Source organism: Cyclospora cayetanensis, unplaced genomic scaffold (genome assembly GCF_002999335.1).
Source record: "Cyclospora cayetanensis isolate NF1_C8 unplaced genomic scaffold, CcayRef3 CcayRef3_contig_21, whole genome shotgun sequence".
In the NCBI taxonomy this organism is placed as follows: Eukaryota; Apicomplexa; class Conoidasida; order Eucoccidiorida; family Eimeriidae; genus Cyclospora; species Cyclospora cayetanensis.
In genome coordinates this window covers 160,352-181,995 of record NW_020312159.1, presented here as the reverse complement: position 1 = coordinate 181,995, position 21,644 = coordinate 160,352, and the positions used below count along the sequence as shown (strand labels likewise).

The 21,644-nt window shown below is 55.9% G+C and overlaps 4 protein-coding genes across 4 annotated transcripts; 3 read left to right on the top strand and 1 right to left on the bottom strand.

Moving 5' to 3' along the window:
- Window positions 1–1,084: 1,084 nt before the first annotated feature.
- Window positions 1,085–1,858, bottom strand: LOC113147411. Its single transcript, XM_026337897.1, has one exon. The coding sequence runs from the start codon at window positions 1,793–1,795 to the stop codon at window positions 1,085–1,087; it is 711 nt and encodes a 236-aa protein (XP_026193682.1). The 5' UTR covers window positions 1,796–1,858.
- Window positions 1,859–2,922: 1,064 nt separating this feature from the next.
- Window positions 2,923–8,020, top strand: LOC34619042 (arginine--tRNA ligase, cytoplasmic). The gene is made up of 15 exons (XM_026337896.1): window positions 2,923–2,961; window positions 3,018–3,165; window positions 3,678–3,809; window positions 3,998–4,088; window positions 4,383–4,474; window positions 4,743–4,840; window positions 4,997–5,129; window positions 5,413–5,575; window positions 5,765–5,890; window positions 6,246–6,340; window positions 6,656–6,832; window positions 7,020–7,157; window positions 7,377–7,466; window positions 7,582–7,684; window positions 7,843–8,020. The coding sequence occupies exons 1-15, from the start codon at window positions 2,923–2,925 to the stop codon at window positions 8,018–8,020; spliced, it is 1,803 nt and encodes a 600-aa protein (XP_026193681.1).
- A 2,383-nt stretch (window positions 8,021–10,403) lies between these two features.
- On the top strand, window positions 10,404–15,537 carry LOC34619045 (putative uncharacterized protein DDB_G0271606). The gene is made up of 11 exons (XM_026337895.1): window positions 10,404–10,457; window positions 10,588–10,819; window positions 10,952–11,256; window positions 11,484–11,714; window positions 11,790–12,500; window positions 12,659–12,886; window positions 13,078–13,221; window positions 13,404–13,653; window positions 13,882–14,456; window positions 14,604–14,923; window positions 15,387–15,537. The coding sequence occupies exons 1-11, from the start codon at window positions 10,404–10,406 to the stop codon at window positions 15,535–15,537; spliced, it is 3,201 nt and encodes a 1,066-aa protein (XP_026193680.1).
- Window positions 15,538–16,732: 1,195 nt separating this feature from the next.
- LOC34619046 lies at window positions 16,733–21,389 on the top strand. The gene is made up of 3 exons (XM_026337894.1): window positions 16,733–16,906; window positions 18,739–19,131; window positions 19,260–21,389. Exons 1-3 carry the CDS (start codon window positions 16,733–16,735, stop codon window positions 21,387–21,389), a joined length of 2,697 nt encoding a protein of 898 aa, XP_026193679.1.
- Window positions 21,390–21,644: the final 255 nt, after the last annotated feature.

The window sequence follows — 21,644 nt, the reverse complement described above, 5'->3', positions numbered from 1 at the left end:
AGGAGGAGACTGGAGGCCTAGCCAACTGCTGGCTGTCTACTGCGTAGAGCTGGATCGGCCGTCATCCACAACACCTCGCGCTCAACGCATTTGCAGTGAATTGATGATTGCGCTCGCCTCTTGATGGCAAAAAGCCTTCCTAAGGCAGTTTTACGCAAGCATTTGGCTACGAAGACTAAGCTGAAACAGATGCATGGCGAATACGCACAAGGCACCAGTTAAATACAAGTGCTGGCCGGGGCAGTCATCTCCACACGTGTCTTTGCAAAGGCGCGCACACTGGCGCAGAGTAGGGCGCAATTTGCTAAGATTGGTATCCTTTAGCGAATACTTTACCAATGAAATGGGAATGTTATCGCAAAATACCCAACGAGGACAGGTCTGGGCTCTAGGTGGTGTAAACCTTTCAGGCACCAAACGCACCAGTGACCACGGGCTCGGCGGCCACAGTTCTAAGCTGCTTTTTCCGTTCGTGCCTTGTTTGTCCTGATATGGTTTATTTCTTTACTAAGTCCCAATATTATACAAACTCATACATATAATCCACGTTTGAAGAATATCCTTTACTCAAAAATACAGATCTACGCAAAAGGGGGGTGGGGGGAGGGAGGCAAGTAGGCAGCCAAAGTGACCCTAGCCACTCGGCCGAATGGGCGTCTTCACCACGACTGCCCGCTGCACCACTTTGCTAGTAGCCCTTTCCTCCCCCTTCCAACGGAGAAAAAGTGCTGGAAAGGTCTAATGCTACCACCCTTCATGGAAGAGACAAACAAGCGCTTGCCAGGATCAGTGAGAACTGCGAGGGTGGGTGCACTCGCTGGCTGGACAGCTGCGGTCATCTGGGGTAAACTATTGTTATTGGGGGGTGTTTGCGCGCGGCACATTGCCAGCCGCAAGTGCTCATGTTCTCATCGCCCCCTCTTCCAGGAGATAGTGCGAACCACAAGCAGTTCAGACCGTTAAATGGCGCAATTTGGTAGCTCACACTGTGTTTCAATCGTAGAACGGATGCCTTACACGTGCGCTTCTCTCGCAATAATAGCAGCACGCGGGAGCTTTTCCGCCTGGCTGGCTACGAACGCGCTCACGTGCTGTGCTGCTGTTGCTGCTTCCTCTGAGGCCGAGTTCCCTCTGAAGCTGTTTGCTGCTGTTGCCGCTGCTGCTCCTGCAAACACCTTCGACGTAGCAGGGGGAGTTGCTGCTTGAGGGAGGCGATAAAGGGGTGGGTGAGCCACGCTAACCGAGCTGCCTTGGCCACTGCAGCAGCAGCAGCGGCCTCCGACCCTTGCGTCTCTGCTGCCGTGGCTGCTGCTGCTGCAACCTCCTGAAGCAGCTGGAGCTTGAAGGCAGTATCACGCTGCAACAGAGACACCGCCGTTACACACAACCTAGCAACGCAAGTTGGTTGTGCGGATGCGTCCACATCGCCTTCCGTGCTGCTCTTATTACTGCTCCTGAAGCACTGTTTCTGCAGCTTGTCCGCTGTTGCTGCAGCTGCTTCGGCCTGCTGCACCAGCGCGAGCTGCTGCTGCTGCAAATGCCATAGCAGCGGTTCCACTGTGTCAACCAAAATATCGTCTGCTGCCGAAAGTGGTGCTGTCCTAGGTGTGGGTGTTGTTGGGGGCATCTTTGCCGCTGCCCCATCAACGCAAGAAGCGTCATGCAGGGAAGCGGCAAGGTCTGCAGCGGCTTCAGCAGAAATGGCACACAGTTGTTGGTGCTGCCGTTCGAGCGCACAGGGAGCTTCTTTGGTGGCTCGGAAAGAGCAGCGTGTGAGGGCGTTCTGCAGTTGCATTAGCTGTTTGGGCGCTGCGGCAGCCAGTGCCGCTTCAACTGCTTCCAAGACGCACTGAAGAGCCTCTAGACGCTCTGAGGTTTCGCCTGCCTGAAGCTCCCCACAGCAGCGGCAGCCAGGAGTCATTCTGGAGGGGGCTGTAAGCGCTGAGCATCACAACAGAGGGGCACCAGGCACTCGAGGAGGTGCCTGAGAATTGCACGAGTCTCCCGTTAAGACTCCTGATGGAGCTTTAGGGGCTTCGACAGCAAGGCCAGCAGTCAGTCATACACCCGGCGAGAGAGAGTCAACCAGGAAGGGTGCAAAACACGCCAGCCACGCCTTGCTCTCAAAGGCGGCATGCGTTACGGTCCAAGAGAGGGTTGCAGTCCACATGCATCCTAAGGCTCCTTAAGAGCCCGCTGGCTTGTTGCTTTCCTTCACTTCCCCAAGGAAGGCAGGAGGGCAAGCAGTCACCAGGCAGCCGGCGTACTTTGAAGGTAGCAAGCAGCACCGGGGGGCTGTCCCTGCAGCGCTTGCAGTGCAGGAAGGAGTCTTGCTGGAAATCCTGAGGCGCAAAATATAGTGAATAGTGCTGACTTGTGCAACACATAGGGCTGTTCGCCTTGCAGGGGCGGCAGCAACTGCAGAGGCATCGTAGGGCCCCCTCGCCTCCCCCCGAGCGCCGAGTCGTGGGGTTGCTGGCCTGCGTGAGACAGGCGCTCGAGTTGTCCTTTTATTGTAAAGTTCTCTGTTCCGAAACATCCGAATTGCTACATCTAGAAGGCAGTGCAGAAGGTGAGTTTGGGGTCATAAACGCACGCTGCGCCTCGAGGGCCGAAGCCGAGGACACAGCCCTCTAGACAGCTGGGAATATGCAGGTGGCGGAACGCGGCTTGATCTTTCCCATTTTAAAAATCAGCAGAGCTAGAAATTCTTTTTTGTGCATTCGTTGCGCTAGAGGTCCAGCAGGGCACTTGCGCCGAGAACCCTCGAGTCTCTCTCTGTGTCACGCGCAGCCTTAAGCACTTCTCCCCGTAATACGGCCCAAAGTGCAGTCATTGCCCCACGCGCTGCCTTTCTGTTTGCTTTGCGCGAGGATTCAGCTGCCATTGCTTTTCCTTGTGTCCTTCTGGCGCGCCTTTAGCATGCCCTCCACTGTTAACGCACCACCCAAGACGATGCAGGTGAAGGCTCTACCCCGATCCCACGCCCCCCTTACCCTCATCCAAGAAGGCTTTAGTTTCAGAGCTTAACGCATGCTTTTTTCGGTGTGCGCCAGGGCGTAAACGCGGTGGTCAGACAAGCCTTCGCGCAAGCAGTTGCTGCGGCCTTTCCCACAGTCCAACATAGGCCTATCGTTGCCACCTCCAAGTTTGGCGATTTCCAATGTACAGCTCCTCCACCTTTTCCTGGTTTTTTTAGAGCTCCGATCCTCAAAAATCCTCTAAAGAGGACCTCCTCCATTCTCCGCGCTCGCGCTTTCCTCCTCTCTCTCTAGGGGGCGCTGATTTCTTCCTCCATACGTACAGGCTTGCGCCTGCCTCCTCTTTTGCCTTCTTTTCTTCTGCGCTTTACTTGGCCCTGTCTCTCTCGTAAAGCTTTATTGAGGCTTTTGGATGCGCAGTTTGGATTGCACAGTGCATGTATGCACTGTGCAATCCAAACAGGAGCGCCCATAAGTCCTTTTGCTTACACCACTCAGCGAAGCTCGCCATCCTCTAGCGTCTCCTCTCCCCAGCGCACACCTTTGTTGGGGAAAGGAAACGGAGGGGGGGGCAAGGAAAGAGGTGCAGTCAGCTGGCTGGCGATACACTCCCTGAAGGGGGAGGGCGACAGAGGAGGGATGGCTACATATTGGCTCTCCAGGTGCTGCCCTGCTAATGGTTTTTCTGTCCTTCAGGCAATAGTGCACCTTCGCTCTTCAAGACACACAAGGCGACCCTTGGCCTCAAGTCCCCTAAGGAGGTTGCAGAAAAGATAAAGGAGAACCTTCATACCGACATCTTCGAAAAAGTCGAGACTTCACCGCAAGGTTAGGTTCGGCGAGCTTTGTGTGCGTGTACCCCCGTAATTCGTGACAAAAACTTTCAAAAGGCTAAATAACGTGTGTGTCTGTGGGGAGATGGAGAGGGGGGCAGGAGAGAGGGGCGGTGGGTGGCAAGATGCCGCTCCAATCCAGGCTTTTAGGTCTGGCCTGTCTCCTCATGATGATGTACGCAGGATTCATAACCGTCAATTTTTCTTCTGCATGGATCGAGAAGCGTCTGAAGGAAGTTCTCTCAGCCCCTATAAAGGTGGAGGCCGATAAAAGGTCTGCCAGCGCAAGTGTGAAGGCTGCTCCTGTCTCCTTTTCCCCCCTGCTTTGTCTGTTTGCGGTCCCATGATTTCTCCGTACCGGCCGCTAGTTGCCTCTTGAGCGATGTGGCTGTGGCTAGCTCCTTTGCGGCGCTGATCGCATCCCCCTTCGCCTCTCGGGTGCCACTCACTGCCCCTCGTGCAATGCTTCGAGCTACCCTTTTTCTTGCTGGCGTCCTTCAAACCGTCTTCGTCTGTCATCCCCCCTTATGCGACGTGTGTGTGCCTCGCGATCGCTGGTTTATTCAAGGTTAAAGGTCTTGGTCGACTTTTCATCTCCAAATGTAGCGAAAGAGATGCATGTTGGACACCTGAGGTCCACCATCATTGGGGAGTCTCTATGTGAGCTGCAACCTCACGGCACTGTTTGCCGGTGACTGCTTGTCGTGATGCTGCTGGTTCTTGCCACGTGTAGCCTTGTCGCGTGGGTAGCAGGCGTGCCTCTGTGCTGCCGCTGCCCTTGCTGCTGCAGTAGTTGCCTTTTGGGAAGCCTGCCTCCTGGTGTCGGTTCCATTGGATTGTGTTGGGGACGCTGCTGCCCTGGCTGGGCCTGCTGTTGCTGCAGATTTCCTTGCTGCACTGTGACTTCGCTTGTTGTGCCTGCCTTCAGCCCGCCTGTTGGAATTTGTTGGCCATGAGGTTGATAGAGTAAATCACATCGGAGATTGGGGAACGCAATTCGGGATGCTTATCCAGTACATCATGCAGGTCCGCCTCTGGTTTAGAGGGGTTTGGGGTTGTTGCGAGCTCGGCCTTCTGAGCTGTTTGCTGGAACAGACAAGAAAAAGTCTTCGCGAGAGGGCGAGCCAGCGCACTGTGTTGTGCCCAAAGAACGCTAGGATCATTCTGCATCTTTGTATGCAGGAGCACCCCGATTGTGCGACAAACACACCAGCCATCGGAGATCTGCAGGTCCTATATAGAGCGTCGAAAGAAAGATTTGATCGAGACGAGGAATTCAAGGCCAAAGCGAGGGAGGCAGTTGTGGCCTTGCAGAGTAAGGACGGTCCAGGAGGCTTAATCTCTTCTTTTGATTTCCGCATACTCTGCTTGTCTTCGTGTGCTTGCGTTTGCCGCTGTCCGACCTCTCGCCCTTTGTTCCACACTAAGGGGACTGAACGGGGTTGCGCTCCTTGTGAAGCCGTGCATGGCCCCTTTGGCGCTTGCCCCTCTGTCTCTCACCTTTGCGGCCTTCTTTCTTCGCGGCTGCTTTGCTGCTGCTGATAGGGCAGTCGCCGTGGTAGCAAGACAAGCCTGGTGGTCTGGTGCCGTCCATGCAGGCGGAGACCCCACAGCTCTCCAGTTGTGGAAGGCCATATGTGACGTGAGCCGCAAGGAGTTTGAAAAGGTGTACAGCCGGCTGGGAGTCAAACTGAGAGAGATGGGAGAGTCGGCGTATAACGAGATGCTGCCCTCGGTCTTTGAGGAGCTAAGGAAAAAGGAGTCCGTTTGTTCAACGGCGCAGAAGAGCCTACGGACGCTTGCTTGCGAGAGACCTTTTCCCTTCTTTTAATAGGGAGAGAGAGAGGGAGCAGCAGCAGCAGCATCACTCTTTGGAGTGTTTCCTCTGCGTTGCGAGCCACGCTTTGGCAACCTCCGCGAGTGGGTGTACTGCTGCACTCGTCTTTGCAGATTGCTGAAGGAGAGCGCGGGAGCGCAATGCTTGTTTACGTCAATCAACAATGTGCCGCTAATGGCAGTGAAGAGCGATGGGGGCTACGGCTACGACTCGACGGACCTTGCGTCCATTCGACACAGGTCAGTGTGCCTAAAATTGGTTCCTTCCGGGGAGATGAGGAGAGGACTGGTTGGTTGCCTTGAGTCTTGCTGCGTGGGGACTTTTGCATGGGGGCAATTCGTTCGAAGAAGAGTGCCTGTGTTGCAAGGAGTCCGTCCGGGAGATTTGGTGAAGTGGCATTTGCTGCACACGCTTTAGGAAGGCGAGAGAAAAGAGCCGTTGTGTAGGCATTTGCAGTGAAACCATCAGATGCCTCTCAGCCTTCAGATGCCGAATGACCTGTCTGGAGGACTTCGTGGGTAAGCGCTCCTTCAAGCAGGCATTCGAGTGAAAAAAAAGGGCATAGAGGTATGACTTGTACGGGGGGCGTTGCAGGCTCGTGGAGTGTCGCAACGACTGGGTGATCTACATTACTGACATGGGCCAAGAAGAGCACTTCTTGAAGCTTTTTGAGGCCGCTAGGATGGCAGGTCCGCTCTCATGCTTACAATGCACCCACTTTGTTGTATCCCTTTGCAGGGTCTTTCTGCGTTGCTTGCACTATCTGTGGGTGTTGTAGCTTTCTCCCCAGTGCCCTCCCCTCTTCCTCTATTCAGCGCGCAGGTGCTAAAGGAGACCAGCAGGAAGGGTGCTTGCTGCAGCCCGCTGCTTTGGCGGCTTTAGGTGTATAGATCAAACATGTGGGCTGTACAGGCGAAAAAGCCCGTTCCAGATTCTGTCGAAGGGGCTCTGTGGCGTTAATTTAAGGCCTTGGGTGTCCTGTGGCGTGCGTAACTGTTGCGCAGGTTGGCATACCCCTGGTCAGACTAGATGCTCGCACGCAGGCTTTGGCGTGGTGCAAGGCTCCGACGGGAAGAAGTTTAAGACCCGCAGCGGAGAGGTGGTCAGACTTGTCGATCTCTTGGATCAAGCTGTGAGCCGAGCGAAGGAGGAACTGGACAGGCGCGCACTCGAGGAAGGAGGTCCGCCCCTATGGCGTAGGGAACGTTGCGCGTTGAGCTTTCGGGAACCCACGAGCGAGGGAGACAGGGAGGGATCGAACGATTTGTTGAGCGAAAAGAACAAACAGCAGATTTGGTAGGAAGGGTCTGAGAGTCATGCTTTGCCTGTGACAGTGTGGCTTATGCGTGTTCATCACTCGGATTGCAGAAGAAGCGGCAGCGTCCTCCATTGGTGTCAACGAGCGCGCGGAAGTGATGGGGTATTCGGCCGTGAAGTACTTTGACCTGAAGCAGAACCGCACGACCGATTATCAGTTCTCATTTGACAAGATGCTAGATCCTAGAGGTAAGGAGGCTTTTTGCAACAAGGACACCAGCGGCTGCTGCTGCAGCTGCTGCGGAGGTCATGAAGAGGAGGAAGGGTATAACGAGTCAGATACAAAAGTATAAAGGGGCGAAGGAAGCGATAAGGGCTGGCCTGTTGCGCGCATTTTCTGCTATGATTCCACACGTGCCCCACATGCTCAGGAGTTGGAATCTGTTTTGGGGGTCTTTTCTTGCGCAGGCAATACGGCTGTATATCTGTTGTATGCCTACGCCCGCATTTGTTCCATCTTCAGAAAAGCCGGGATGGATCCCAAGACGCTAGAGCCAAGTAATAATTGCGCCTCTTTGCTGCTGGCTGCTCGCGCTGCTTGTCGTTGGCCTTACATGTTCTACCGCACGCATGTATGTTGGTGGTGTGTGCGGTCGTATCATGGTGGTTGTAGGCTGCCTGCGAATCGGCGAGCCGTGTGAGAGGCAGCTGGCCTTCCTCCTGCTGCAGCTTCCGGATGTCCTTTATGGAATCCTTGACGACCTCATGCTCCACAGGTACACTGGCCAACCACCACACTCGTGGCTCTTGCCTTGCCGCCCCACCCGTAGCATCAGCAACAGCGGGCGAAAAATTGCAGACTGAGCCTCACTTTCGCCGGCCTCATCGTGATATATGCTCTGGGCTGGCTGCATGCGCCTTCTCTTGTGCCCAGGTTGGCAGAATTCACATATAGGGTGACCTGCCTCTTTTCGGACTTTTACATGAACTGCAAGGTGCTGGATCAGGATGAAGAGACACGCAGCAGCCGCCTTCTTCTCTGTGAAGCTACGCGAAAGGTCATGTGTGTTGCCTTTCATATTCTTGGGATAATTCCGCTAGAAAGAATCTAGAGGAGGTTGGAAGATGCCGATTAAAATAGCCTGAAGAGCTTGTGCAGGAAAGCATCACCCATGATTCAGGCTCCAGAAAAAATGGGGGGAGGGTCCGCTTTTATCTACAGCCTACTGACCCGTATTTGAACAGCAGCGTGTATACGTCCGTGTATGGGCACAATAAACGCTGCACGCATCATCCTGAGGAGACAGGAAGCATGATGGGCAGGCTAGTTCCCAGCATGCACTAGGGAAATTACCATTTTTTGCCACTGTTAGTGCTAGGGGAGCAGCAGCACTTCCACTGAATAGGACACTCGGGGGGGTGGGACGGGCGAAGGGTGCTTAGGTCCTTTTGTTTTCTGTGGCTCAATTGCTTCTCCAGTCAGCTAATTCAGTTGCGCCCGGAACGCTTAGAGGGTTGTACGCCAGCTAGTGCGATCCAATCAACAAACGATAAGGTGCCCACCATATACGAGCTACTGTCGAGGACGCTGCGTGGGACCCTAAGCATTTTGAAGTTTTGTGCGCAAGAGAATGGGATACTTGATCATTCTCCATGTAGCGACGTGGCCTAGGGGGCTGGCAAAAGCAAGTTTGCAGGCTGGTGTACATTTGGCGAGAAGCCTTCGTGTCTGCACGCACATGGGGAGGACGACCCCATTCGTGAAGCAGGAGAGTTTTCAATGCTTTCCTAGTTGGTACAACTGGGGAGGGCCCAAAACGAGGCTTACGGTGCCCGAAAGGGGCCTCGAAGCGCTTGCATAGCCGCGTTCATGGCATGCACCCCAGTGCATCTGATGACGTTTCTCCATATTGACTAGTTCGCTAGTCTTCTTATGAGTACTCCTTGTGTGGCGCACAACGTGTCTAGGCTTTTGCTGCTATGAGGTTCTTTGCGACGCGCCTGCACGCTGTGCTCTGGAGACATGCGGTTTTGCGGGACAATAGGGAGAGACACGGGAGAGGCATGTCCCTTGAAAGGATTTTTTTTTTTGCTACCCGAAGGGCTCTCGTCAGGTAGAGGTCACATCTTTTGTAAGTGTCAGGCACTCGCCATCCGTTGCACGGTGTGCGGACAAGGAGAAGGGCCTTTTACTACGAATCTTCCTGCCTACTTCTTCTCTCTACGCATGGTCTTGAGAACTGCAGTACTGTGTGCTCGTACGTATCCGGGACCCTCTGGTCCTCGGCACTTCGCGAAAGGGGCCCCCCGGGGTCGCTTTTTGGTTTCCCCTCGGCGCAGAGCTGCCTGCACGCTGCAGCTGCCCTCTAAATGCAGCGAAAAGACGCAGGCCTTGTCATTGGTGCATCCTCAGCCCCCAACACTAATAACCGGGAAACGATTGTGCGCCCTTGGTGGTCCCTCGGAAAAAGAGGCTAACTGCGTCTTGTGAAGTCTGACAGATCGAGCTGCGCGCATTCTTACGGAACCCTATGAACAGACGGAAGGCCCCAGCAGGGCTAAGGAGCCTTGTCCTTAAAGGAATGCAGACTGAGCACCCACCTCTGGCCTGGTGTAAGCGGCAACGCTATTCTCTCTATCTGACAAACAGTTTTGCGAGGGTGTCGGATGGGACTGCTTGGGTGTGGCGAAACACGTGGAGGGTCGAAACTGGGAGAGACTATGGAGTGTGTTTCATTTTAAAGGGCCTAGGAGTACTTTTACCGGAGCGTTAGGGATTCTTTTCCTGCCTCCCAGTGAAATGCCATCATGGGGCTGCTACCCAGACACAAGAGGAAGGATGTATGTCTGTGGCGATTGACCGTGCTCGTTCGTGCTCTCCTTTGGGTGCGGCCCTTCTCAGCGTTTTGTAAGATTGAGAGGATTTCTCTACCTATTATTTCCTGTCCATCGGTGTGGTTAGCTAGTAATAGGCAGCATTCTCTGGAGGACAAACACGCCTCACGGCCGCTCTCCGCGGATGACTGCTGCGGCGCAGGCAACGACGCGCCTCTGAACCTCCGACGTATGACTTCCCCAAGTGTAGAGGATAGCAGATAGGCCAGAGTATTGCATGTTTAGGGTGCGAACTGCTGACACATTGCGAGCGATGCGGGGGGGGCCAGTGGGGCTGCTTTTCACCGCTGCAGCGCAGCATCAACAGGGGCGAAAGCGCCTGAAATGGCAGTCATGGAGTCGGGGGATCACGCGTTGCCTGCGTCCAAGTGACATCGGCAGCGTCTCCGTAGAGCTGATGGCTCCCCCTTCTCTTCTCGCGGAGGTTCTGTAAGGGGGAAGGGCCCTACCCGGGCGAAGGAAGTCGGCCGATGCGAACTCTGCATGCTGCGGTACTGCTGCCCTTTCGCTGCTGCATTCCTTCAGACGTTCTGCGGACTTAGTGCCAGCGGGAAGGCGCACTCCCCTTCGCTCCCCGTCTGGCTGGAGTTGCATCCGAAGATGTGGGATCGCATTGCCGAGTCTTTCAAGAAAGTCAAGAAGAAGGCCGATGAGGTTCGAAGACTGCATCTCGCTCCCGCTGCTGCTGGTGCTACCGCTGAGTCGTCCTGCCGAATTTAGGGGTTCGTGGGTGGGGTGCGAGCCGGCACTCATGTAGGAACGATTTCTGCCCATGTTTCCACAGGTAGCTTCCTCCGTGCAGGGCAGCACAACTTTCCTCTCGCGAGCCAGAGATGTGCTGCTGACCCTCGGAGGAGGAGGAGAAGCAGCTGCTGCAGCAGCAGCTGCTGCCGTCGTGTCTGGCTATACAGCGGAGCAGCTGCTGCTGATGCTCGAGGAACAAGCAGCCAGTGTTCGCTCTGTCGATGAGCTGCAGCACCTGCTCCACCTTTGGACGGCTCTTCTGAATCAGGAAGGTGAGGAGCACTTTTAGGGGCCTCACCAGCCCGCTGCGAACGCAGCAGGCGCGACGGCGCAGCGCGCAAGGCACCGTGGAGAGGCCACACCAGCTGTCTACACGCAAAGATGTATCTTTGATGCTGCTGCAGACGACGTGGAAGCTCCACGCTTCCCTTCTGGGGAGCTCGAGCAGCAGCTGCAGCAGCAGCAGCTGCAGCAGCAGGCAGACCAAACGCGCACAGGCAGCAACGCTGCCTCTGCCGCCTCTCCTCTCACGACGAAGCCCAGCGAGGGGAACCTCGCAGCAGCATCACCAGCAGCAGCAGCAGCAGCCCACCAGCAGCAGCAGCTGAACGGCAGCGACTTCGCCCAACAAATTCTGGTAGAGCAGCAGCTGCTGCGGGAGCTTCAGCTGCCCCAGAAGCTGTTGAGTTCCGACTTTGGATTCGGAGAGGTGAGCAGCAGCAGCAGCAGGCGGACGACAAACATCCAACTCAGCATATTCTGAAATGCGAGCACTTTGTCGAGCCTGACACAGGCAGTCGACTTGCAGCCTTGTTGTCGGTTGCGACACTCATGCACGTACACCCGCCTTGCGTTTTAGGCCTTGTGAGTAAATTTTCTTGGACTTATTCCGCCGTCTGTGCTGCTCACGCTGCTGCTGTGGGCTGTTTGCTGCAGGTTGTGTTGCGGTCTGCTGCAAGCCAGTTGCTCCTCAGATCTGTCGCTAAGAGGCCTGCGCTTCGAAATGCGATTCTCTCCAAAGTTCAGCAGCACTCACTCGTCTCTCAGCGCGTGCAGCAACAGCAACAACAAGAGAAGCAACAACAAGAGAAGCAACAACAAGAGAAGCAACAACAAGAGAAGCAACAACAAGAGAAGCAACAACAAGAGAAGCAACAAGAACAGGGGGTAGGAGGGGTGGTAGATCCTGGAAGAGCACCACCCCCTCCTCCACCAGGTATGCCTCGGGAATTTTCTCAGCAGGATCCTCAAGAAGCTCCCCAACTGCAGTGCGCTGCTTTTGAACATTTCTCTGAGGAGGATCTATGGGAAGAAGAATCGCCAGATTACCTCGAGTTAGTGTTTCGACAACTTCTTCTGCTGCTGCAGCAGACGCTGCAGGTCACCTCGCAGCAGGGACTGCGCCTCCTGCATGCGCTCCTGCTGTCTGCTGTGACAGAGGCTGAAGCTGAAGCAGCACTCAGGCGTCTTAGTGGACGTGCAGCGCTTAAGCAGCAGCAGCTGCTGCAGCAGGAGCACCCGGAGCCGCAGATAGCGTCCTCTTTCTCCTCCTCGAACAACTCAAAAAGAGAGCTAGAAGGGCAGGAAAAAGGAGAGCTGCAGCAGCAGCAGCAGAAAGGGCAAGAAGGAACGAACAAGGCTTTAGATATTGGCAGCGCTGGCGGCATTGACGCGGGGGCTGCTGCTGTTGCATCTCCTGCCGCTACTGTCGGTTCAGCGATTTCTGCTGATGCAACCGCTGAGAGTTTTCTCGCGGAAGAGGAGCCGCTGCTTCAGGAGGTGACTGTTGCTGCTGCACGGGGGGTGTCTGCCGCACTTGCTGCTGCAGCGCTGCTGCAGCGGCGACAGCCCCTCTTGCGCTTGAATCATCATCTTGCCCGACTGCAACAGGATGCGGCGACCTTGAGCAAGAAAATAGTGTCTTGCGATCTGCCTCTTGCTGAAGACGCAGATGTAGGCTGATGTAGTCTGTTGCCGGCGAGCCTTTGGGCTGCTCTTAGCAAGCGGCGATTCGCTGGTGATTCGCTTTTGCCCTGCGTCATCTCTACGCTGCTGTTGTTGTTGCTGCTGCTGCTGCACCTCGTCTGTCGATGCTTCTGCTGCTGCTGCAGGCCGAAAAGCTCCTTATTCCCCAAAATATGCGGCTGCGCGCAAGTACCCGCTTGCTGCAGCAGACGGTGCTGATACAGCACCTGAAGAAGCAGCAGCGTGAGCTGCTGCCTCGAGCAGCAGCTGAGGCAGTGGAGGGTATCAGCTTGTTGCAGCAGCAGCAACAACAACAGTTTGCCGCATGGCAACAACAGCAGCAAGCATCGGATGCTTTCCTACACAAGTTAAGAGTGAGAAAGAGAGAATAAAAACCTAGGGCTCACATTGCTGCTGCTGCTGCTGTTGTTGCTGCTGCTGCTGCTGCTGTTGTTGCTGCTGCTTCGAGAAAACGCATTCTTGCCCCGCGGCACCGTTTATTCCGTGCTGAGCGGTTAGCGTGTGCGAGTTACTTCCATGGTGTGTTGGCTGCTGATTGCTGCAGAGACACATGGAAAATTCTGCAGAGGGTCTCGCTACCCGAGCTGTCTCACTGGAGTGCCGACGTTCTGAAGCGCAGAAGGCACTTCAGCAACTGGAGGAGAGGCGTCGCTCCCTGGAGCGTCAGTTGGAGAACTGTCTGGCAGACGTATGTTCATCTGCTGCCACGGGCGGGAGCCTTTTTGGAGAGGCAGGGGAGAACTATTCTTGGCATGTTGCACTCCCGTCTGGCGAGGCCTATGTGCTGTTGCTCCTTGTACCTACGCATGCTGCGCGGAGGGGTTCCGCAAACACTGCTGCATTTTGGCGTGGTGTGTCTGTTGATGGCAGATAGAGCGCGTTAAAGAAGGCTTGCGCAGTGCGCATGCGGCGGAGGAAGAGCTTCATGTGGATGTTCAGCGGCAGCAGAGCAGCAGCAGGCGGCTCGAAAGGAGGCTGCTGCAGCAGCAGCAGCAGTGGGAGACTGCGAGGGACAGCTTGTTGCTCTTTCAACAGGCAGCGGCAGAGGCAGCAGCAGCGCAGCTGGAGGGAGCAGAGGTAGCGGCTGCAGTCGCAGACGCAGATGTAAAGGAAATCGAGAGTGAGTTATTGGCGTCAAACGTGGGCAGTAGTAGGGGCTGTGGCGATGGTGGCTGCAGCAGCAGTAAGAGCACGAAGGCCTGTTGCACATGTGATTTGGCATCTCTGCGTATTACGCGTTGAAATCTTTACGTATGCCCTAGAGGATGTGTGAGTGTAGTGTGAGTGTAGTGTGCTATGGCATTGTCGCTTACCGCTCTGTTGTTGCGCTGTTGGCGTGCCTGCACAGATTCCTTGCAAACGCTGGTGTGCCGACACTATGCCTTTGAGAAAGGACGCGTGCAGCAGCAGGCAGGGGCCTTGCGTCAGTGCATGCGGACGTTGGACCTGTTGCAGCAGCAGCAGCAGCAGCTCCCCTGTGGGGCTGCTGCCGCAGAAGATATGAGTGACTATGCGCTGCAGCTGCAGCGGGAAGAGCAGCAGCAGGAGCTCGATCATGTTCGAAAGCAGTTTCTCAAGGGCATGCAGCGGCTAGACGCCGCATTCGCAGAGTCCCAGGCCTTTCTGGAGGCGCATGCGGATACACTGCAGCAGGCGCTGCAGCAGCAGCAGCACATACTGCGCCAAAAGCAGCAACAGCACTCGCGTACACCAGGGGCTGCAACAGCAACAGCGGCGGAGGCAGCCGCCTCTTTCGCTGCTGCTGAGGATGCGGAGCATGAAGCAGAGGAAGCAGCTCTTGCGGCTCTTCGGGAGATTGCTGCTGTGTATAGGCAGGTGCAGCAGGAAGCCGCGCCGTATCTCAACGACCTCCGTAAGGCTGTCTGCCGCTGGCTCCTGCTTTCGGATAGCGTCGAGCAACAAGCACTCTAGCTAGCTGCTGCCTCTGTGTAGCTTGTAAGCAGAGCCAGCTTCTGCGTACACCAGTGCGGCGTAGCGGTAGGAACGCGACTAAGGGGTTATACCAGATGTGCCTCGCGAACTTGGGCGTATGCGTCTGTCTCTGCAGAGTCTCACCAACCACCTGCACCCCCAGAGGAGGCTCGTCCAGCAAGAGACACTTTGCCATGCATGCCAGTGGCAGCGCCAGGAGTCAAGGCATTAGCCAACCCGCAGCCTGCAGGCACATACGTTGTAGACGTGCCTCCACCACAAGCCCCACTGGCACTTGAAGCAAAGGGGAGGGAAACAGGATTTCAGTTCTTCACTCTTGACGCGGACAGCGGCCCTCCCACGCCGGCAATGGGTCCAGCCGATTTCCCAGTTCAGCCGTCCGAGCAAGCCAGTGGCGATGGCGATACTCCTGCTGCTGGTGTGGCTCTGAGAGAGCTGTAGGAGGGTTGACAGCTCTCTCAGCTTGAAATATGACTTTTTCTGTGCCCTGCTATTGTTGCTGCCCGCCCAGTTCTCGTTTTTGCAATCCTTTTTGCTGCGGCTGCTGCAGTCCCTAAACGGGTGGCTGCTGCTGCTGCATCCTTTCCCCTCCTTTTCTGTGCCACATGAAGCGACTTTGCATCTTAGCATCAGGGCCATTGAGCAACGCCCTAGGAGCACACTTCACTTTCTCCTAGAAAAACGTCGCGCTGTGTGCGCAGGAGGGGGGGAGGGGGAGGAAAGCAGGGGGTGGCTATCGGTGGCACTGCACGTCCGTCTGCCCTCCCGATCTCACTGGGAGTCACCCTGAGGTTTGCAGCGCACCTTAATTAGGAAGACGGCCCGAGCATGCGTGCTGGGAAGAGGTGGGGGGTGGGGAGGGGGCCTCTACAGGCTTCACAGAGGCTGGCAGAACTGCAGTGGGAAAGCTTTCCGTTCACGTTTGCGAATTGAAGTCAGAGGACATAGATTTCGAGTCTCACCCGACCACCCCACTGATGCATTAGCAGTGCGTTTGGAAGTCGTGGTGCAAATACTGAAAGAACGAGACCTATCGGAGGAGGCCTCGTGAACTGTCGTGCCTGAGGGTTCCAAGCAGCAGTATATTAGCCATCGCAAGGGCTTACGCCTCCATGTTGTTGCCCTCGGCCTTTTTATGTGTTTGGCCGATAGAGACGAGTCACCTCAGATGTACTTCTTTAAGAGGCCCCCGTGCCTCCTACTTTGAAATAGTTCGCAAATTTACGTGCATGAAGGTTTGCCCTCAGCACAGAGCATGCAAGTTGAGGATAGAGTCAACTCAGGCGAGCCGACGAAGCCCCCCAGCAGTTGAAGCATCAGAACGTCTCGCCTGTTTGCCGTTTGCCCGATGCTTGTGGTTCAAATAATGCACAGAGAGGGAGCACGTCTGCCCTCTACGTGCATCGGCTTCCAGCCACCGCGAGGTCTTGGAAGGCACTTGCACTAGAATTTACTGCAGCTGGTAGCAAGCCAAGCACACGCATTTACGTCTTTAGTACTGGGGGACGCACCAGGGTTTGCCCGTTTTGCGATTTAAGTCAACCCAGAAAAAATGCTGTACCTGAAAGCCAATGCGGAGGTCGAGTCCTTGCCCTATTGTGCTCGATTGTAGAGGTACCAGTGGCTCTCCTGGTAATTTCTGTCCCTCAAGTGCTCGTCCTCCGCAGCGGCAACTCGCCTCCTGCATTGACAGGGGCTTAACCCTCTTGAAAGCTAAGGTCGTCTGCTTTGTACCATGCACCTAAGTACCTTGTTCGTGGTGTCTCTTGCCTCTTTGGAGGGGCGTGTGCGCGTGGTGGTTCGCAGGCTCAGTGTGCTTTTTACCCGTAGTGGCGTAGAAGGATGTGAATGGCACGCGCCTGAGCTACCTCCTAGGGCACCAAGGAGAAGGGAGCGCTGTTGCCAGCAGCTACTTGTTACCCACGGAAGAGCTCCCACTGAGAACGTTCTGCCTGTGTGCCACTTGAGTGACTTGTGGTTTCCAGCGCTCACAAAGGGCTATGCAATGCGAGCCCAAAATGCCATAAAGGACAAGGAATAGAGAATGGCCGAACTTTTGTCCCTCAGGCTCATTAGAATGCACTGCTGCAGGAGGCGGTAGCGGTGCGAGCTTCAGGCATTACTGCAGAGGATTTGCCTCGAGGAAACAGGCAGACAGACACAGGATTCCTCCTGGTGGTTTCCTTGCTCTCTGTTCCCCTTAGAATCCCTCTAAATTGCGTACTTTTATGTGGAGAGACTGTATAATGGTGATTTGGACAGGCCGCTTGGCGGCTTTCACGGATAACACCTATGCGTGGCGTTCCATGGCGCAACAAACTGCTACCCCTCGTTTTCTCTCGGGCTTCCCTTGCGCGCCCCCCTCCCCTTCTCCTCCCGAAGCCTCCGCCTTTCACACCAATGCAATGCAAGACAATAAAGCCTGTAGGCCGAAGCCTCATTCAGCTGAGTCTCGCCTTCACCCTAGATAAGGCAGCACCGAAGGAGTGCTCTTGCAACAGATGTCTCTTTGGCTCCGCACGGTGCTACGTGGACAGCTAGGACTCATAGCGGGGGCTGTATCACCCCAGAATTACGCATGCACTGGCCTTTGGGGGCTGCAGTGCCTCTTAGAGGTGAAGACCTAGGAGATGCCATTCCACGGATGTCCAACTGCGGAAGTTGCGCTACCACGCTTAGATATCCAATCGCAGCAACTCGCTTTTTTCAGTCTACAAATTCCAATTTACTTCCATTAGCGTTCCCCCATTGATAGCATCTGAAAAGAAAAGACACGACAGACAACGGGCTGCATGCTGAGATGGCCGTAAGGACGAGTGGCTAGATAAGAGGCGGCCTCTTGCATTGGGGTGAGCTCCGCTGCGTCTCATGTCTTCCAAAACGCAAAAGCTACCCACGAAAGGTCATTTCTGAGAGCGTGGTCGGTCCCTTTCGCATTCGTGTAGCGTCGGTGTCACAGTCCTGTGAGTCGCTGCAGCCAACGCGTCCGACGGCATCAGCATTTGTGTTTTTCGCCGAACATGCAGCTGGCGCCTCCTCTTCCCGTTTTCTGAGGCACAAGTGATGCACCGGAAGGGGCTAGGAGGCTCAAGGCTGGCGAACTGCACTGCAGCGGCACCAGCTGTCCGCACAGCTCCCGAGCTGCTGCTGCTGCTGCTCTAAGGGCTCAAGATTTCCGGATGCTCCCGACGCCTTCAGGTATTTCGGGGATGCCCTTCGGCAGCGGTGGGCTCCCCTCCAGTATCCCTTTGACCAACGGCCACACGACAGCGTCCAGCAGCTGCGACTTCCGGTGTGGAAGCAGACCCCCCGCATGCACGCGATTGACGGTTGGAGGTTTCAGCGACAGCGGACTCATCACGCTCCTCACTTCAGACAGGCAGTCCTTCTCAATCCCCAGCTCTCTCATTCCCGGTCCGACGCAGCGCACACCCCTTCCTCTGCAGCTGCTCTGCTTCGCTAGATGAGGCAGTAAGGAAGGCCTCACGACTGCATGCTAATACCCTCAAGCCCGAACAGTGGTTTACTCGCGGAGGAGTTGCGGAATCCCTGCTGCTGTTGCTGCTGTCCAAATGTTCCCTCAGACACCCTCGAGGTCGGCAGTGTAGTGACGCTGTCCATTAGAAGGAATTCTTCCGAGGAGGCCGCACGGCGCAGTGCTATCCTCCAGGTGTGTAGAGTGACGGAGGCTTTCTCCCCCCCTTTCCGTGGCATTTCTTTCTTTTGAGATCTTCAGGCCACAGATATCGATCTGCCGTCTATTTTCCCTTCCTTCATCCTTAGAAATCCGCGTTTTTCCTGTGTGCGTCGTCTGCGAGGGGGTCTCAGCTACAAACCGACATACTAAGAAGCATTGACAGCCTCAGCAAGCCACGACCAAAGCGACTCACAGACCCCTTGCTGCTGCTGCCGGACGACTAGAAGCAGCGGCACTTGCAGCAGCCGCTGCAGTAGGCGTGCTGCCCCTGCAGGCGAACTCCTAGCTCCACTCAAATAGAAGCTCCTTCGTCGGCGTAGCATTCTCAAGCGTGACGACAGTCGAGATCAACACATCACCCGCAGCGCTGCAGAGCGCACGCGCATGAACTTTCGTGCGGCGACCCCAGTGATGATGGATCGGCAATCGTCTGGCAAGGAAGCAGCAGCAGCAGCAGCGGTGCCTGCTGATGCAGAAGGCCACGCTGTTGCCGCTGCAGCTGTGGCAGAAGGAGCATCAGCAACGACGGCGCAACAAGCAGCAGTATCTACGGAGAATGGCTGGGCAGAAGTGCCCGCACTCCCCCCTTTCAATTTCATCGATGTCTTGAGGCAGCAACAGATGATGCTCTCAAAGCTCATTTACTGGAGCAGCAGCACCAGCAGCAGCACCACTACCAACGGGGTTTATGCCTACCTGCATGTGGATCTGACTCACAGCAAAGGGCCGTCTTTGATGCACGATAAACGGGAACTTTCTCTGCCTTTTTCTGTCTCGCAGTCTCTCCTCGATCCTCGCGTTGCCTCAGAGCAGCAGAAGCTGTGCGACTCAGAGGCGGCCGACACCCCCGCCACGTCACAGGCAACAACTTCTGCTCCTGGCTGCTTGTTCATGTTGGAGGACTTGTACTTGTGTGAGCCATGTGGGAAGGTTTTGTCGCCTCTCGATGTACGTGAAACTCCCCCAGCAGTATTTGCCCTTTAGCAGTGGCTCCCTTCGATTGATCTACGTCTCGTGCCTTGCGAAGGGCCAAGGCTTGAGAGCTTGGCTCAATAGTGCAACTTCTGTCGGTGCAGGTTTTCGACGAGGTCGAGTGCCACATATGCCCAGGGTGCTTGGATGTTCTCCCGCCTGGAGAGGCCTCCGCTTGTGGCTTGCGCTGTGGCAAGTGCTTTACCTGCCCGAGGTGTCTGCACACCTTGTCGCTCGCTAGAAGGCGGAAGGACGAAGAAGGGCGAGGGCATCTCGGTGCGTCTCCTTTGGACGGTGCAGCTGGAGCCGCGGCAGCGTTCCCATTTGCACAGCCTGAGGACGAAGTGGAGGACCCTGCCGTTCTTGCTGCGCGCTTCGACTCTGCGGCTGCAGCGGCGGAGGTCGCCGCTAGAGCTGCTGCTGCTGCTGCCTCGGACTGCGATCGGACGTTGGAGACGCAAGCAGCGGGAGGAGGAGAAGCAGCGGCAGCGGCTGCTGCTCGGGAGGGTGAGCGCTTCGTTATTGCTGCATGCGAAGGAGACGCTGGGGAGGTCACAGAGCAACTGGAGGAAGCGGGGTGCTTCGCCAGTTTTGTCGCCCCACAGCGCTGCGACAGTCTTTTATCTGTTCCCAGCCTTGATGGAGATGCAGCTGATGACGCCGAAGGGGCAACTGCTGGAGGGGAAGATCCTATTCCTGCGCCTGCACGAGCAGCGTACTGCAGCAGGGCGCATCTCTACTTTTACTCCTGTGCCCACTGCAGTTGGACTTCCGAGGCGGCAGACATTGCGTCTTCCATACCTGCAGTGCTCCCCTTACTGGCTTCCCAGCACCAAAGAGAGGGCCTCGGCGTCATCGTCTTCGAAGAACTGATGGAAGTCTTGCAGCACAATGCTTTCGAGAAGGAAAGAAGGAGGCAGCTGCAGCAAACCGTCAAGAGCCATGCTGTCGCTGCGCTTATTGCCGCTGCAGCCAATCCGCACAGCAGGGAACCTGCGGCGCTTCCAGTAACAGCAGCAGCAGCAGCAGCAGCAGCCCCTTGGAGGCTTAAGGACGCTCAAGAAACGGAAGCACAAGGGGAAAAACAACTCAGAGAGATGAATATCTGGACGTACAGAAGACCCTCGCGGTGGGCCTTTGCCCCTCCCCAGGTGCCACTTGCTGCCATCGCGGAGGGCCAGCACTTGCAATGCAGCGTGAAAAACACTCTTGCAGCCGCTGCTGCTGCTGCTGAGCGCGTTCGAGCAGAAGATGCAAAGGAAGCGGCGGCAGAAGACGCGTCTGCCACCTACTCGCTCTCTGCCGCAGAAGATATGAGGCGTTACCCCGCATACACGGAACCTCTGCATGCAGAACAGCTGCTGATAGATACAGGACACCCAGACATAACTCCCGTATACAGTACAAGCCGTGTCTTTACTGCAGCTCGCTGCCTACGCATGCACGATAGAGTAGGGCTGCAGGAGCTGCTACAGGCTCCCGAGGCATTTGCCGCTGCCGCGGCGGGCAGTTCTTTTCTGCCCCTGAAGAGGCGCTTGCTCTTGCCACGCTGCACCAAGCGCTGCTGCGATTGTGAGCGCATTATAGTCAAGCCTCAGCTTAGTCCAGAGGCTGTGCCGCCATTTAGAATAAATCATTCGGCCGCTTTGCTGCTGCCCTCCATCGACTGCAGAGTGGTAGGCGATGTAGGCCATCTGCTGCAGGGAGAGAAGGGAGTGGTGCTCCTTGCCCTCACCAGCTGTGCAGACTCCCCCGTTACTGTCACTCTCATATCCGCTACCAAGGGCTACATGCAGCGCGGCAAACAACTGCCGCAAAAGCAACAGCTGCAGGGAGGCGAGACAGAGGGGCAGGCAGGAAAACGAGACGCCTGGTGGAATCTAGACTGGAATGGAAGCTTAACGGTCGAGCTTGGTGCCTATGACGAGCTTCTAGATGAGCTTGGGGGCGCTCAGGGGGAGGCCTCAGAGAAACCCCCGGATGGGCTGGATGAGGCTCTCACCGGCACCGGAGACGCCGTCCTCGCTCAGTGGGGCAACAGTGCCTTGCTCAGGCTTGAGGTCAGCGTACACCCCAACTGTAGCGACACAGTTGCAGTGCTACCATTTGCTGCAGAAATCTTCTCGGGCAAGAAGGATTCTGCGCCCATCTTTAGGCTGCAGTATGTGGGCATAATGGGAACAGGAGCTCGGCAGGCAGCCTCCTCGAGCGTGAAACGCACTGAAACCATCTAGCCAACAAGAACGTTATTTTTTTACTCTGCGTCCTTTCTTATGCACCGCGAAACCTGTGGTGGGTGGCCTAATGAGCGATGGGTTGTAAAAACTCAGGTGCCTCCCGTGGTTAGTGAACGGCGTTCGGTGGCGCGTCGTCCGCTGCTTAAACACTTGTTACTCTTTAGGGAGCATGGTATGTGCGATCTATCAGAGAGGCGTGAAGAGGCACTCGAAAGTCCTGTCTGCCCGATGCACATCTCTCGTGGACCTTAG

What these genes read in the sequence shown, in the direction of transcription:
- LOC113147411 (XM_026337897.1), bottom strand. Translation starts at nt 1,795, where the DNA reads ATGCAACTGCAGAACGCCCTCACACGCTGCTCTTTCCGAGCCACCAAA.
- LOC34619045 (XM_026337895.1), top strand. Translation starts at nt 10,404, where the DNA reads ATGTGGGATCGCATTGCCGAGTCTTTCAAGAAAGTCAAGAAGAAGGCC. An exon ending in TCAAGAAGAAGGCCGATGAG is followed by an intron (nt 10,458 to 10,587) that starts GTTCGAAGACTG and finishes ATGTTTCCACAG; the next exon opens with GTAGCTTCCTCCGTGCAGGG. An exon ending in AGAAGCAACAAGAACAGGGG is followed by an intron (nt 11,715 to 11,789) that starts GTAGGAGGGGTG and finishes TTTTCTCAGCAG; the next exon opens with GATCCTCAAGAAGCTCCCCA.
- LOC34619042 (XM_026337896.1), top strand. Translation starts at nt 2,923, where the DNA reads ATGCCCTCCACTGTTAACGCACCACCCAAGACGATGCAG. An exon ending in CAAGTTTGGCGATTTCCAAT is followed by an intron (nt 3,166 to 3,677) that starts GTACAGCTCCTC and finishes TCTGTCCTTCAG; the next exon opens with GCAATAGTGCACCTTCGCTC. An exon ending in GCGCGCACTCGAGGAAGGAG is followed by an intron (nt 6,833 to 7,019) that starts GTCCGCCCCTAT and finishes CTCGGATTGCAG; the next exon opens with AAGAAGCGGCAGCGTCCTCC.
- LOC34619046 (XM_026337894.1), top strand. Translation starts at nt 16,733, where the DNA reads ATGGTGATTTGGACAGGCCGCTTGGCGGCTTTCACGGATAACACCTAT. An exon ending in ATGCAATGCAAGACAATAAA is followed by an intron (nt 16,907 to 18,738) that starts GCCTGTAGGCCG and finishes GTATCTACGGAG; the next exon opens with AATGGCTGGGCAGAAGTGCC. An exon ending in AGGTTTTGTCGCCTCTCGAT is followed by an intron (nt 19,132 to 19,259) that starts GTACGTGAAACT and finishes CTGTCGGTGCAG; the next exon opens with GTTTTCGACGAGGTCGAGTG.